The sequence below is a fragment of the Populus nigra genome, chromosome 2 (assembly GCF_951802175.1).
Source record: "Populus nigra chromosome 2, ddPopNigr1.1, whole genome shotgun sequence".
Taxonomy (NCBI): domain Eukaryota; kingdom Viridiplantae; phylum Streptophyta; class Magnoliopsida; order Malpighiales; family Salicaceae; genus Populus; species Populus nigra.
In genome coordinates this window covers 45,698,958-45,715,431 of record NC_084853.1, presented here as the reverse complement: position 1 = coordinate 45,715,431, position 16,474 = coordinate 45,698,958, and the positions used below count along the sequence as shown (strand labels likewise).

The window sequence follows — 16,474 nt, the reverse complement described above, 5'->3', positions numbered from 1 at the left end:
AAAATATGAATTAATTGGGTTAACCTGTCATACCTTGAATTCGCATCGTGCAAGTTTGATAATTAAAAATGAAAAAACAAATTAATGGGTTAACCCAGAATTAACTGAGCTAACTAGTTAAACCAGGTTAACCTGTCAAACCCGGAATCCGTGTCATAAAAGTTTGATAACTAAATAGAAAAAAAATTTAACATCAACAATTTAAATTAAACAAAAAAAATTAATTTAAAAGAAAAAAAGCCAAAAAAAAAAATTCAGGTTAACTCGTCAAATCAAGTTAACTCGTGAAATCAAGTTAACCCGTTAAACCTTGGATCCGTGTCATGAATGCCTGACAACTAAATAAAAAAAAAGTGAACATTAACAAACTGAACTAAACGAAAAAAATTAATTAAAAAGAAAAAATCAAAAAAAAAATCCGGGCTAACTCGTCAAACCATGTTAACCTGTTAAACGCATGATTTGTGTCATGAAAGTCTGATAACTAAATAAAAAAATTTGACATTAACAAACTAAATTAAACAAAAAAATTTATAAAAATAAAAATAAATAAAAAAATTGACGGGTCAACCCAGAATTAATTGGGTTTATAAAACATTAATAAACTAAATTAAAGAAAAAAAATTTGCTAAAAAAAACAAAAAAAAAGCAAAAAATAATTTTTCAAAAGGCATAAAAAAACAGCCAAAAGAAACAACTTAAAAAAAAAAACCGTAATGCAGCAGGGACAATAGATCAGTGTTTTACTGTGGACTGCACACAGTAAAACACTAATCTCTTTTAGCTATTTATAATTTTAATTAATATTTAAATTAATAAAAATATTTTCTACTTAAAAAAAATTAATTGACGCCGGGAATGCCCGAATCAATTGAAAGTGGAAGGCAAACTCACAATCTATCCAAGCTCTACACAGCTATAATTCATAGTAAAAATAATTTTTTTTATACACGCAAGTTAATTTATATAGACATATAATTAATTAATTACTCACAATAAAATAAGATTTTCCCCAGCTTCCCTTACTTTTTATTCACCCCCTCTCTCCCCTTCCCTTTTCCATGTTCATGTGCTGGAAATTAGTTTCCAAAGTAAAAAAATAATAATAATGATAAAGAAAAAATGAAAAAAGAAGAAAACTGAAAAAAGTCTTGTATTATTAAAAAAAATCAATACATATTAACGTTGATTGAATACCAGAACAAAGATAATAGAAAATCAAATAGAAAAGATTATAAATGAAAAAAAAATTTCTAAATAATTAAAATTACATCATGAAAAAATATTTAAAAAAACAACTAATAGTTATAATAAAGGTTGTCAATTTCCTCCTGTTTCGTTTGGAATGACCAAAACATTCCATACCAATTTAAAAAACAGAACAAAACGGAACAGATTTCATCTCATTTTAAATCTCGGTCCGTTCTGGATTTTTCAGCTAAATTCCACCCGGAACGTTCCGGTTTCATTCCACATGTTCCGTTCCGCTCTTGAAAAGCCATTGAATCAAATTGAACCTTGTTCAATTTAATTAATTAAACCATCCAATTATAAAAAACTCTTTTTCATTACTATTTTCAATAACAATAATATTAATAATAATATTGAAAATTATTATTAATATTTTCATTAATAATGATATTAATTTTTTAAAATTAGATTTATCACTAATATATATAGTTTATATTCATGTTGTGTTTTTCATGTTTATACTTTAAAGGAATATAAGCAAAACAAGGGATGTTTTAGATTCAATTAGCCTTAATAACATTGATCTAACTTTATATTTAAAATATTTATGTTAAAATATTTTACTTTCATAATATTTTGATATTTTGTTTAAATTAAATTACTTTAAGTTAAAAATCTATTTAATCTTAATTATTTAAAAATATTTTAAATTTTAAAATTATATTTATTTAACATTATATTTGTATTGCATAATTTATAATTAATTTATTTTAAAAAATAAATATCCAAATAGAATTCACAACAATCATAACGCGATTCCGCGTGGTGGTATCGCGTCACGAAAAGTCAAATGAGGTGAGATGATGGTAAAGGCAGCGCCAGCACCATCACCATCACCATCACCATCACCGCCCCTGCTGGTCCTATCTATGCCTCTGACCTGCCATTTTATTATCTGGTGAATTCCTAATTGCTAACTCTCCCTAGCCAATAGATTAGTGCACATCTCCATTAATAAACCAGAAATATCCATAAAGAACACCTAACAACAACCATAATGTACAGTTACATGCTTGTAAATTGTTCCAATTGCCAGACTCCGCTCCAGCTACCACCGGGTGCCGAATCCATCCGCTGTGTTATCTGTCAAGCTGTAACTCACGTTGCTGTCCACTCTCGCCATGCTCCTCCACCATCAAACCCCACCACTCGTCCTCCTCCTTCGACGCTCGCACCACCGTCCCCCTACAACCACGCGCCACCGGGCCCTCCACCAAACCAACACGGAAGAAAAAAGGCAGTTATTGTTGGGATTTCGTACAAGTACTCGAGGCACGAGTTAAAGGGGTGTATCAATGATGCAAAGTGCATGCGTCATCTTTTGATGACCAAGTTTCAGTTCCCTCAAAATTCTATTCTGATGTTAACTGGTATGTGTTACGGTCCCTTTCAGTGTTGAATCTTAATGCGGATTATTCAGCTGCAGATCTAAAAAGATCGTTTTTTTCCTTTTTTCAAAGATGGGTGCTTAAAAGTTAAAAAGGGTTTTTGTTGATAAAAAGAGAGACCCTTTTGGTTGAAGATTGATTTTTTTGTGTTGTCTTGGATTTGGACTGATAAAAGTTTGGGTTCTTAATAATGTTTTAGTAGGGGTTGGTGTTATTCAAATGATAATTTTTACATATCGAAATGTGCTTAATTAGCAATGATGCTGTATAATTGTGGATTTTTTTTAATGGAATTAACTATGGGTTTTTTAAAGATGAAATTTGTTAGTGCTGTTTAAGCTGTTGCGATGAAGCTATGTTCAATTCAATAGCAAGTTGAGGGAGTTCTGAATGAGGTTCTCGTTGTAGAAAATGTTAGTAGCTATTGTTACTCTCTGGAACTTTTGAGTTGGAAGTATTGCTCTCTCTACAGCTGGGGCAGTTGAATTTGCTATCTGGCTCATGCTTGTAATCCATCTACTTCGATTCCTTATTCCATTTTGCGATGGCTGGAAAAATATAGCAATTGTTGTAAATGTTTCCACCTTTTGAATTTGATTTCCCACCAGACCCTTTAGGAGTGTAGCAACGGATGCTATCATTCATTGCTTAGAAGGAAGCAGATTTGGATATTAATAACCATTTCAAGTATAGAAGAAGATTCTTAAGTTTCTTCCCTTTTCTTTTCGACAGAAGTTTTCTTATGATTTATTTGTTTGTATATCATTTTCCCAAAGTGAGTTTTTGTCCTTGTACAGCATTTTCCTAAAGACTGGTGGCATATTGAAGTTACTATCTAGCTGTGGTCACTGGTTTTGCCTTTTGTCGACATCGTTTGTTTTGGAATTGCTCTTGCCTTTTGTTTTGTAGCACAAATGAAGTTTCATATTTGTCTCATTGCTATGATAGTTAGTTGTTTGCATAGCCATTAGGCGGAGTAAATTTTTGGTTTAGGTTTTTTTGGACATGTCCAGTATTAATCCTTGTCTGGAATTTGAAGTGCAGAAGAAGAAACTGACCCCTACAGAATTCCCAACAAACAAAACATGAGGATGGCATTATTTTGGCTTGTACAAGGTTGTCAACCTGGAGATTCCTTGCTTTTTCACTATTCTGGACATGGTTCAAGGCAAAGAAATTATAATGGTGATGAGGTTGATGGGTATGATGAAACTCTATGTCCACTTGACTTTGAAACTCAAGGTATGATTGTTGATGATGAAATCAATGCAACAATTGTCAGACCTCTTCCTCATGGTGTTAGGCTTCACGCAATTATTGATGCTTGCCATAGTGGCACTGTATTGGATCTACCCTTCCTTTGCAGAATGGACAGGTTAGTTAGTGTCAGAACATTCTTAGATTTTGATTAAATTTCTCTCCTCACTTGTTTGTGACAAGTGAGCTCTATATTGAAACATCATTGACCACAAAACATTTCATATTTTGAACATTAACTACACAGACTTCTTTTTTGTCGTTTGCCATATTCAACCAATTGTTTTTATTTAAAACATTTTTCCACTGTAGAACAACTTCTTATAGTTAGAGAAGGAATCCACATGCGATATTTGACATTTTTTTTGGTATATCTACCCAAGTTAAATGCAATGTTCTTGATTTTGCTTAAGTTATTGCTGAAAGGACCCTAAAGTGAAAATAATAAAATGCGGATAGAGCATTGATATGTGAACCTGAATTATTTGATTCCTAAGTAAGTTATCTCATACTTCTTGAATTGAAGATAATTATATAGATATAAGTATGTGTGAAATACAGCTTTGGTTTTCCATCTTTTGTGTATACAAATTACCACCACAGATAAGCTTCTTGTTTCCTTTGTGTTTTACAATATTGTCCTTGATGTTTTACTATATTCTCTGTTCTGATCATGTCTTACCTCTTGAAAATAGGAACGGGCAGTATGTATGGGAGGACCATCGTCCACGATCAGGTATATGGAAAGGGACAAATGGTGGAGATGTCATTTCTTTAAGTGGTTGTGATGACGATCAAACCTCTGCTGATACATCTGTAAGTTTTATGAAAGGAAAAAAAAATTGGCTGAGAGATTAGTGAAATTTTATATTTGCAAGGCATTTTAAGACCTGGGTTTCAAAAACTGAAATTTTGTTATTGCACAGGCTTTATCAAAGATAACTTCGACAGGTGCAATGACCTTTTGCTTCATCCAAGCCATTGAGCGTGGACATGGCACTACGTATGGGAGCATTCTAAACGCAATGCGTACCACTATTCGAAATACTGGTGGTAATAACCTTGGCGGGGGGGATGTTGTGACATCTCTCATCGGCATGCTCTTGACAGGAGGCAGTGGTGTTGGTGGGCTGAGACAGGTTGGGCTTTCACAATCTTTGCATTAATCAACTCTTGATGTTATGAGTGCCAATACTGATCAATATTGAAGGCATAGGCTAGCTTGCCTTGAGATCCCCTGATTTTCTCTATTCCCTTTCACAAGGGGACTGTACTCCAAATTTACCTCATAGGCATTACCTTTTGTGCGATTCATGTTGTCCATGATATGTTGAATTTCATGTATATGGTTGGGAACTGAAGGGGTGATCTTTCTATAAAATATGGGTGTGGGGTGCTGTTAATAGGATCTGACATTTCAAAATATAGTTATGCATTGTCAAACTGATGTTTGGTTTGATTTGCATCTACTCGCACAAAGATCGACATGTAGCCACTTTCTCATGCATTAAGATCAACCAGACTTGTAAATTAAGGAACTTGTTTAAACTTTCAACCTGTTAAAATGATGAGAAGTGAATTGACGTTCCCACCGATTTCACATCTTCAAAATTTTAAAGCTGTAAGCAAAATTATTGATCAAAAAGAAATAAGATGCAAGTGAAGTTTGTATGGGTCAACATCAACTTCACTGATAGCTGCTGGGAAAGGTTCAGTACATTATGTCGTGTTTGGATTGCAGGGAAATCTCCTCCAACTATTTTTTTGGGAAAAATCTTATTAACAAGTCACTCCTTCGCATAAGTTCTTATCTGATGCATGTGAAATCCTGTGATTAATAAAAGCACTTATTTTTTTTTTTTTATCATATTGATGTTTTGTTGTGTTCTCTTTATTGACAGGAGCCACAGCTAACTTCTTGCGAGCCTTTTGATGTTTATACAAGACCGTTTTCTCTTTAAAGTTCTTTCATTTTTTCTTTCATGTACTTTCATTGTAATTCAGTCTAAAGGAAAGGGGTCTTTCTCGTGCTCTTGTAATTTGTTTGCTGAAAACATACTGGAGATATTGTTTGCGCTTGTAGAACAAGGTTTCTGTCTGACACTCCATTCTGTTATATATATAGCTTGGTACTGTTATGCATATTCCTTCTTTATATTTGTTATTATATTAATTTTTTTTTAATGATTTTCATGTAAGGTCAAGTGATTAACCAAATTGCTCAATTCATATACAAAGAGGATGCCTTTCTAAGTTATCAAAAAGAAAAAGAAAAGAAAAAAATAGAAAGAGTGCTTTTATAAACATATAACCGGGATGATGGACTTCGTGGGAAAAGAATTTCAAAAAACACCAGCAGCTGAATGCAAGTATAGGCAATTTACTTACACTTCCTAGTTCAGGCTGCAAAAGTGAAGGCGTCAATACAGTGCTGCCCTTGAGTTTAAGCTTGAAGGAAGAAGATGAGTTCCCAGGTAACCTGCAATGAGAAGTTTGGAGTTCTCTGCGACGGAATGTCATCCTGTCAACAGCCAACTACTGCCGATATCAAGGCCACGGCTACCAATTGCTGGACTGGACTATTCACCATATCATTTACCAGAATATGAATGTGGAGAGATGTAAGAAGGAAAACTGTGATATAAAGCAGTTGTCTGGGCCAAGCTTGCGTTGCTTTTTACTTGTTCAAGGGAATAAATAATATCCTTGCAGCCCCTTTCCATTCTAGCAGACAAGCCAATCACAACCATCAAAAGGTTGCATAAAAGATTCCAAGTTATACTTTAAAGATTCCCCGGGACGTATCCGTCAAGATATTTGCTTTGCAGATTCCCCTGTAAACACTTGAATCAATATCAAAAGCCAATAAAGCCACCCATCAATAGTGCTAAAATACATGAAGACCAAGAACGCAGCTCTTCCTCATCCCTAAATTGCCCCTCACGAACTTGTTTGGTGGTTACCTTGGTATAGCTTCGATTTTGTTTATTTTTGTATTTTAAATATTTTTTAAATTTTTTTTAATACTTTTAAATTATAAAAAAAATATTATTTTAATATATTTTTAAATAAAAAACCAGACGCAGATGCCAACTCAACAGACATATCAATCATAGAAACTTGAAAAAAAAAACTCATAATGGAAAGCATGGCAAGAACCATGTAACAAGCACAAAATAGATGCCTGCCAAAGAATCAAGGCATAAAAATTCAGACGCTCAATTGAACCTTTCATATTCAAGGTGAATATTTGAATAATATTAGAACTCGTCGAAGGAAATCCCATATATAAATCTCCCACCCCACCCACATGGAAAAATATTTATGAAAATTGACAAGTAACCTAGAAGCACTAGACATGTTTTTTTTTAATCTTTTTTTTCCTAAAAAGATACAATGAGCATCGCTATCTAAATAAACTTCTCCAGTATCCTTGACCTGTTAGGATGTGGAGGCCGGAAATCTTCGAAACGCAAATTGGAGGCGTTGCGAATCTCATTTAAGACACCTTGTCCGTTCTCTGCTTTGATCATCTCCAAAACACTTCCAAGAACGTCCCCTGCAAGCCCAAACTTAAGAAGGCTACCCGGCTCCTCTCCGCCTTCATGCAATAACCGCCCAATCTCTTTTAGTGGAACAACATTTTCTACAACAACTCTGCCCAAGATGCGTCCAAGAAATTCTGGTGCTTTGGGGGCATCAGTTACAGCATCCTCCAAGGTAGTCAGAACTGATTCAAACCTGGCCACACAGTGTAAAAAAAAATGACATTGTAGACAAGAGAGAATTAAACTCAATCAAACAGAGTAAATTGCTCCTACCCTTTGACGAGCTGATTTGAATCCAAAATGCAATCCTGGGATCTTGCAAGACTGGCAAGAAGCTTAGCCAAAAGATCTCTATCCATGTCCTTCCTTTCAAATGAGTCTGTGACCCAGAGAGAGATCATTGAAGGGTGGAAACTTGGGGAATTCAAATCTTTTATGCATAGAGCAACTTCTTTCTCATCTCTGGCACTGAAAGGAGAGAATTTCAATCAATATATGAGAAAATCTACACGCACAGTTCTAAGCTATATTTACACTTGACTCATGAAATCCAACAGTTTCTGCCATAACACAAATATCATGACCTTTTAGAAGACAAAAAAACGCCAGATACATATATCATATTGAAATTACACAAACTACCTTTATCGAATCCCAGCCCTTTCAGGATCAACATCACAATCATCATATCGACAAGGACACAATGAAGCTAAACTGAGTTAAGGTTTCCACTGAAGTGAATGAGACTCCTTCACAGCTTACCACACTCATATCCTGTCTTAGATTGGGATTTCATTCTCAAGCATTGCTTTGTTTGTGGTTTCCTAAGACTGTACAATGTCGGTTAAAAACAAATGTCTTCAGGAAAACATTTTGTTTTTCCCATGTACCTGTCTTGCGTATGCAATAAAACCCAAAACTAACTCCCAAATGGACCATGTATAAATGAAACAAAGCATCCTTTTCCACTAGCCATCCATTTCTATCAGAGACTACTATTACCATCACTCCAGTTTGGTAATAGCAATCTATTTAGTACCCTGTTGATACAACCTGAACCAGAGGTTCTCTTATTCGCAGAATAATGAGCTTAAATTCAGGGAAAACAAACGTGTGCAAAAAAATCAGAGACAATAGTCTCCCTCTCCAACACGAAAACACTGCCATACCCTAGGAAACAAGTTTGTATTCAACAGGAGCAACCATCAAACTTGCATGTATCTATGCCTATTTTTGTATGATACCATAATATGATACATCCTAGTAGAAAAGACATTGTGAGACACGGTACTGAAGTTTGTGAAATATATTAAAATTGGACCAAACCAACAATTAACTTCAAAACCATTCGATCATGATTCTTCTTCGAAAAATTGAAACCAATAATATTGAGATGAATGAGCAAAACACATGCATGACAGGAAATTGTACCTGTAAAATTCTTTTATTGTGACCATGGACATTTCTCGCAGTTGTTCTTCAGGCCATATCTTTCCTGTTGGAATACTCTGGGCAAAAGATGGCCCTTGTGTATTTGTTAGTGATGATGATCCCAATGGCCTATCAAAACCACGATCTAGATTCCTCAGGTCCCTGTGAACATAATTCATATCCCGTTCCTGACCACTCATTTGATCATGAGTAGGTGGAACTGCAAATCTGTCAGGAGAATATCTTGGAATGAGATCTTCCCTTGGGCTATAATTTGATCGTTCTAAATTGGCACTAACACCATTCAAACCAGCTGCCATTCTTCTCGAGTCACTTGGGCTTGGAGAAATCTCAGATACAGGAGCAACTGTAATAGCAGGTGTTCCTCTAGTGGACATTCCTCTTGCAAGACCACCTTGGGGACCCAAAGTAATCGAATCATCACCAAGAGGTCTTTGAGGTAAGGGAACAGACACAGTCCTAGCCTCGTAAGATTGTCTGTCCTCATGCCGAACATCCTGGTTGCCATGCCCACGGACCTGAGAAGGAAACCCTCGGAAACCACCCATATTAGCATTTGGAGAAGATAACATTGTTGACCCTCTCGGACCAAAATCCATAGGGCCCCTTCTTGGAGAAGAATTCATGCCAGGATTGCGAGCCAGCCTACTAGTTTGCAGCTGTCGTTCTTGAGCAGCATCTCTGTGCACTTCCTCGATCTTTTTCGGCCCTTCAACCTTCCTCCTCTGCTGCCATTTGTTTTTCCTCAAATCAATTGCATCCTTCAACATAAATCTAACCCTAGATGAGAGTTTCATGTTGTTTGATAATTTTGCCATCACGTCAAAATATGCATCCATATGCACCTTAGCTTTGGGATGGTCAATCATCTCTCCAATAGTGCTCATTAGTTTACAAAGAGACTCAACATCCTCCTCGTCGGGATTCTGATATTGGCCCAGCAACTTTTTGATGCACTCATGCATTATTCTTTCAGTCAACATTCTTTTTTTATAGAGCTCACCAATTAGTCTTATGTTACCAAGCATTCGTCTCCGTGCCTTGATTCTCTGTTCTTCTCTTTCCTCATCAGACTTTTTAATCTCACCCTCTTCATCAGCTTTATTAGCTTCCTCTTGCTCTCGCTCCCCTCTCTCAAATTCCTCCTGGCACTTGTTCAGAAGTAACCTCTTGAAAGTCACCTTTTCATCATCTTCAATGAGTTCAGGCAACTCTGCTGCTAGATGAAAGCAGAAATTAGCATACATTTCACAGAATGTGGGCTCCATTAAAGCTTTGTCAAAGATCTGTGAGATAACGCCGTTAAGTGTCACAGCATTGTCAATGTTAACAGCTTTTACTTGCTCAAAAAGCTTCTCGAAATTCTGAGGAGTTAACTTGTTCAATATGCCTTTCAACCGTCTTTGTTTGGCTGCTTCTTCATCTGCCACTTTACCCACTTCATACTTTCTCTCAGCTTTGTGCATCATCTGTAATGGAGTATGCGGAGAAGGAATCAATCCTTTATACACAGAACTAACAGAACGCTGCCATTTGTCAGCATCTGAGCCACCTCTTTGCATCCCTCCCTGCAGACCCGTTGATTGTACGGGTCCAGATAAAATCCCTCCTGCATACTGTCCAGGACTCTGTGCTCGCGGGTTCCTCAGAACACCATGGTTGCCTCCTGCAACAGGTCTAAAACTGGCATTAGGTCCATAACCCATATCCAAGTGCAAATCCCTTCCTGGACCAAATGGACCAGGCTGTTTACTCCATCGGCCATCATCAACCATGCCACTCCCACGTCCTATTCGAGATCCACTATTAGACCTGTCCATAACTCTTGCAGGACTGGGGTAAGAATCAAGATCAGCAGGATGTGAAACGTTGACACTCAAAGCCTCTGCTATATCAGATGTAATTACAAAACCTTCAGGAAGTTTAGAAAATTGCTCAGAAAATTTAAGGAGGAAATCTCTCGAATATTTTTTGGCTGTATTCGCATTCCCATCTGAATCATGGTGTCCCAATCCTCCACATGATAGTTCCCCATCACTATCCAGTTTCGGTGTAGACATGTCAGCAGCATCTTCCCAATCATCTGGCTCGGCTTTATTTTTCTCGCTTGCTACAGAGTCAACCTGCAGGGCATCAGCAGGTGTCTGATTCAGAATAGGGCTGGTGCTTTCTGTGACTTCTGACGATATGACATTTTCTTTCTTTTCCTCAGGGCCTTTATATGCCCCATAAAGATCAGAAGTAGTCCCAGCAAGATCTGCTTTCAGAAGAAATTCTCTTCTCTTCTTCTTAAATTTACCAGAGGTACTCTTTGATAAAGTCGGCTCAGTGGGTTTTTCTTTGGAACTAGATATTGCATGGGGGACTATTCCACTGCCGGGGTTTTCCGCACATTGCCCTTTGTGTTTTGCAGTTGCCTCGGAAAGATCAGGTGCTGGAAGAGATTCCTGCTGACCTGATACACTTGATTTTGTAACAGAAGCTTCTTTATTACCTATGCTATCACCGTGCCTCAAAGATGCATCTGAAGGCTTTCTATCATCGGCAGAATCTAAATTTCTGGATGCAGAGACATCCGCACTATCTGATACCCTGTCATTTGCTGCGTGGCGAGTCACAGGTTCCACCAGACCCTCCTGTGCAGTTTCTGAGGCTGGGACCTCATTGCCAACAGATGTCCCTGTCAAATCAGATACCTCTTTATCTTGCTTGACAATGTCTGCAAATGTTGAATTAACTGGTGCTGGAGACATGCTGTAATCTTGTTTAAGACATTCAGACAGTGATTTCTGTCCTTTCTCTTCTGTAGTTGGAATTTCACATTGTAGTTCTTCCTGTGAGGAGGAACCATCCAGCATAGCTTGTGGAGTGGTGTGTGGGGTTTTAGCAACTCCAGCAACAAGACCCTGAGCTGAAACAGTGTTAAAACCATCTCCAGGATTCTCAACCTTCATTTCAGAAACATCAGGATTCAAAGCAGAAATTGTTGACACTGGTTCCTTGATTGATTTTGTCCAAGCTTCACTGTTTGCTGGTGATGGGGAAGGAGCTGTATTAGTTTCTGCAGTTTCAGAAACTCCACTGCCATAAAATACACCAAGCTCCACAGTGCAAGAAGACATGCTTGTGGACAAGGTAGTCTGTCCACCAATCTATATATAAAAAAAGCAAATGAAAAATAGAACCACCTTATCAAAAATAATTGCATGATGATTAATGGAATATATGATCTTGAATGCAGCGTATTAGTACCTGATGCTGAGGCTCAATATTTCCTTTCTTGCCTGGTTTCTTCTGAATACTCGGAGCTTCCTTTTTTTGGTCTTCAGCATTGGATACACCTGGTATTGCCTCCACAGACTGAGCTGGCAAAGTAGATGCTGCACCATCAACAGAAACCTCTGCAAGCTGTTTCGCTGCCACTGGAGGTGACTTGACCAGCGATTCACCAACAGGTTTTGCCTGCCGTAAAGAGCTTTCTGATGAAATCTCTGAATCTCTTTGAGAAGGAGACGGGCTAGCTTCCCCAGATGACCTTGAGGATTTGTGGGATCCGCCCTTTTCGACAGGAGAGATCTTTGGCAAAGATGGCTCCACAACTTTCTCTCCAATAGAACCAACAGGTGGTTTAATGGTCACTTGTACTGCTCCAGATGGAGTTGAGGAGATTGCATTAGGTGCATCACTGGCATGTTCTGATTTATGCAGTTCGGCAACACCGTGAATTGCAATCCCAGACTTACTAGCTGGAAGAGAATTAAGAGCAGATGCATTGGTATATGGAACATTTGGGGGCCCCTGGCTAACAGGATAATTAAACCTAGGTGGTGGCTGAGAATTTGGTGCTATTTGGCCACCAGTTAATGGTAGAGAGCTTGGAGTTTGAAAAAATAAATTATTTGTACTGTAAGAACTAGGATAATAGTTAATTGGACGTGAAGGTGTAAATGATGGAATTGGCTGGGACTGGGGAGCATTGAGATGAGACCTTAGGCCTGATGGTCCAGTGTCTGGATATGGATCTGTCCGTTTATCAAGCCTCAGCTCTTCATGTGTCTTTGGATCAGTAATCTTGACAGATGTTTTACGCTGACCACCAAATTTACCACCCTGTTGTTGAGAATATTGTGAGGCAATGTTCATTCCTAAGCTGCCTAACTGAGGAGGCATCTGAGGACCCATTGTGGTCGTAAAACTCAAGTTTTGACCTTGACGCATCATTCCCTGAGGCTGCATAGGATGATGTTGGATACCTTGAATAAACACTGGCTGTTGCACTTGAGGAGCACTGCCCATCTGCAATGGCACTGGAATTGGCATCTGAAGAGAAGTTGGTGGAACACCCTGGGACTGAATTTGTGGGCCTCGGCCACCAAACTGCACAGAGACCTGTGGCTGCAGATATTGCATTTGCATAGAAGTCATAGTAACTGGAAGAACAGAATGCTTCTGTGAGTGGCTCGCAGATGGTGCAGGTGAGACCTGTGTCTCCTTTTTGGCCTTGGGAAGCGGATGAACCTCCCCAGAGATAGCTTGTTCTGTTGCGCTCACTTCCTTCTTCTGAAATTGCTGCTTCGGAGCAGGAGTCGGTAATGAAGGAGCAGGCCTAAATGTATCTTGGCGTGCCTGCATGTTGAAGGGATGTCATGACTGCTTTGATATTTATTTATAGGCATAATGACTACATATCTCTAGCCAAATATCAAGACAAGATACAGCTGTCAAGATTCGATAAATCAAACACACACGCCATACTACATTCAAAACCCTTGGAGTATTAGAGCATAAAGGTAAAAGAGTGGATTCCTTTAAGGAAAAGATAGAGAAATAAAACACGCATTTTCATGTCGATTGTTAAGACAATATTGTGCAATGTTGAATGCAGTCTAAGAACATTGCAAGAAAATGGAAGGGCTACCAAGAGAACATTGCTTGGTTGGGAGGGAACACGCATACCTGGTCACGTTTCTGCTCATCCAAATTCGGGGGAGCTGAGCTTGTTCGAGCAGGAACCTAGAACATAATCCTTCAGCTAACAAAAAACTAAATATAGAGAATTGCAAGTTGCACTAAGAGCATGAAACAGTACCAAATACCTGCATCCCGTTCATAAAGCCAGGACTAATGGACCCAAATTGAAACGCAAACGCCTTAGATGCATCTACTGGGGCTGTGACATCAGAAACATTGTAAATACATGACTTACTGTTCCAATGGAGGGACATAAAACAATGTCAAGAAACAAACAGTGAAAACTCGCTATAACAAACATGAAAACAGCAATGAAGTTACTTGTCCCCATAGTACCATACAGAAACAGCAAACTTACCCTTGGCAGGTGTAGTGGGTGCTCCACTCTCCGAACTTATGCTGGCAGGTTGAGAAGTTGGAGCCTTTGGAACAGCTCGGGCACTCCTCTGAGTAGCTGATGCTTCTGTCGGCTTGGTAACACTGCTTGCAGGCGGCGGAGCATCAGATGTTCCTTCAAAAAAAAAAAAAGCAATCACTAAAAAAAACTTCACATGCAAAAACCCATCAAAAATCCAAACTTCGCATTCCATTATCACATTCCTTCCACCAAAGGTACGATTATTTCCATACAAGTAGGTAAAAATCATCCAACATACCATGTAATGGGGGTTGCGCCGCGGCACCATTCTGTACATTACGGATTGTAGAAGCAGCGTTATTACCGGAATCGGAAGAATTCACAACAGGTGCCACATTTACCCTACTAGATTGCCCTCCTCCTTGTGGAACATAACTAGACTTCTTATTGAAACTGCTCATCATCCAAAAAAATCCAACAGATCAAATTAAAAAAAAACCTCCTCATGGATTAATAAAAACCCTAAACTTAAGAAAAAAAGTACCTGCGATTGGAGGAAAGAGAAGAAGAAGACGGTGAAGGGACTGGGGGGCCGCCGCCGCCGCCACCACCGCCCTTACCGTAAGATTGAGAGGAAGTCCGTAGCTGATTAGAGCTGATGGATCGCCCTGATTTCCTATACTGTAACTCGCTCTTATCGCTGCCACTCCTTGATTGATTGTAGGACATATATTCTTCTTTTTCAATAATTTCTCTGCAGAAAAAAAATCAGATCCACCGAACAATCCAAAATTCAAAATCAAAACCAGTGACCGTTAATAATTGATTAGGGTTTCTAGTTAAGAAAATCAATCGATATCGTACCTGATGTTGTGAGGAAGAAGAGAAGGAGAGTGGGGGAGGGAGAGATTGAGAAACAGAGAAATTAGGGTTTTACTGGACGCTCATGACGGGCGACAGGAGAGAAGTAGGGGGAAAAAAAAGAATAACATTAAGAGAAGCAAAATATGTTATGAGTTATAAATTTATAATTATGATTAAAGATAATTGTGGTTAAAGAAAAAGAAAAGTTAAAAAAAAAAAACAAAATAAAGCGGGAGAGAAGGACAGGTGGAAAAGGTAACAAACTTAACTAAAGGCAAGGTGACGGTCAACTGTTTAGGTTTTTTAGGAGATCCACATCCAGTATCGAATAGGTCAGTCAGTCAAATTTTTTTACCTTCTTTCTTCTTCTTTTTAACCTTTTTTTTACTGTGTTAGCGACCTAGGTTATTTTTAAAAAAACTGTGGAATTGGTTCACGCGCCGCTGCAGTGGTGAGGTTGAAGGGCGTTCGGGGTTGTGGGGAAAGCCTGTGGTGTTTCGAGTGTTGGGAAAGGTTTTTGCTTCTACGGAAAACTTTTTGTGAAACTAGTGTTTGCTACTGGATCCCATTATATTTTAAAAAATTTTATGTTTTTTTATTGTTTAGGTATACTATTATAAAAAATAAATTAAAAAAAATACATATTATTTTCATATATTTTTAAACAAAAAAAACATCTAAAAAACAATTTTTATCTTGCTTTTAAACCGGCACAAAATTCAGCTTGGTTGTTGGCCGTTGAGTGTCCAGGGGTTCCTCGGATATTTTGTTTACTTAATTCAATGTTTTCTTTTTCTTTTTCTTTTTCTTTTTCTTTTTTATTATTGTTATAAGAAAAGTTTAAAAGGAGGTTTCCGACTATGGAAGGGATTGATTTTTAAAGTAATTTTAGCTTTAAAAACAATGAAAAGTTTACCTGGGCTATTCGTCAGTGCAGCATTTATGCAGATAAACTATCCACGAGATTAATTAAGGTACATATAAACTATCCCGGATATCTATATTAATTAAAAAAAAAATTCTCTTCGTAACCGTCTCGTTTCGGACATGTTTAACATAGTGATAATTTGTTGATGAAGTTGCTAAAAAGCTTCTAAAATTATAGCTTTTCCTTTTATGAGCTGAGAGACGTAGAGAGCAAGATTTGGATGAATGGAATATCAAACAAGGCAACTTTCCTGAAAGAGTTGGAGTATCCTCGAATGTTAAAGTCTGTTTCGATAAAAGAACGAGTGTCTTTTAAAATATCCAATGACACTAACAAAAAAAAAATCTCCTAGTAAAATTTTAATACTACCTTACTGAGTCAGATTTATAATATGTTTAGAATTGTAATTATGATTATTTTTTATATTAAAATATATAAAAATAAAAAATATTAATAA

General features: G+C 37.5%; 2 protein-coding genes across 2 annotated transcripts; one reads left to right on the top strand and one right to left on the bottom strand.

Annotated features, from left to right (window-relative positions):
- Positions 1-2,031: 2,031 nt before the first annotated feature.
- LOC133682599 (metacaspase-1) lies at positions 2,032-6,051 on the top strand. Its single transcript, XM_062106009.1, has 5 exons — positions 2,032-2,621; positions 3,684-4,014; positions 4,592-4,712; positions 4,823-5,035; positions 5,798-6,051. The coding sequence occupies exons 1-5, from the start codon at positions 2,249-2,251 to the stop codon at positions 5,855-5,857; spliced, it is 1,098 nt and encodes a 365-aa protein (XP_061961993.1). The 5' UTR covers positions 2,032-2,248; the 3' UTR covers positions 5,858-6,051.
- A 985-nt stretch (positions 6,052-7,036) lies between these two features.
- LOC133682598 (eukaryotic translation initiation factor 4G-like) lies at positions 7,037-15,242 on the bottom strand. The gene is made up of 10 exons (XM_062106008.1): positions 15,090-15,242; positions 14,770-14,979; positions 14,524-14,678; positions 14,226-14,378; positions 13,993-14,066; positions 13,853-13,909; positions 12,149-13,522; positions 8,876-12,048; positions 7,718-7,912; positions 7,037-7,637 (listed from the first exon to the last, which is right to left on the bottom strand). Exons 2-10 carry the CDS (start codon positions 14,952-14,954, stop codon positions 7,307-7,309), a joined length of 5,697 nt encoding a protein of 1,898 aa, XP_061961992.1. The 5' UTR covers positions 14,955-14,979; positions 15,090-15,242; the 3' UTR covers positions 7,037-7,306.
- Between the last annotated feature and the right edge of the window lie 1,232 nt (positions 15,243-16,474).

Excerpts from the sequence above, each read along its gene's own strand:
- LOC133682599 (XM_062106009.1), top strand. The coding sequence starts at position 2,249 with ATGTACAGTTACATGCTTGTAAATTGTTCCAATTGCCAGACTCCGCTC. Across the intron at positions 2,622-3,683 it reads TTCTATTCTGATGTTAACTG|AAGAAGAAACTGACCCCTAC; the intron begins GTATGTGTTACG and ends TTTGAAGTGCAG. Across the intron at positions 5,036-5,797 it reads GTGTTGGTGGGCTGAGACAG|GAGCCACAGCTAACTTCTTG; the intron begins GTTGGGCTTTCA and ends CTTTATTGACAG.
- LOC133682598 (XM_062106008.1), bottom strand. The coding sequence starts at position 14,954 with ATGTCCTACAATCAATCAAGGAGTGGCAGCGATAAGAGCGAGTTACAG. Across the intron at positions 13,910-13,992 it reads GCTTTATGAACGGGATGCAG|GTTCCTGCTCGAACAAGCTC; the intron begins GTATTTGGTACT and ends ATTATGTTCTAG. Across the intron at positions 7,638-7,717 it reads TCAAATCAGCTCGTCAAAGG|GTTTGAATCAGTTCTGACTA; the intron begins GTAGGAGCAATT and ends CTGTGTGGCCAG.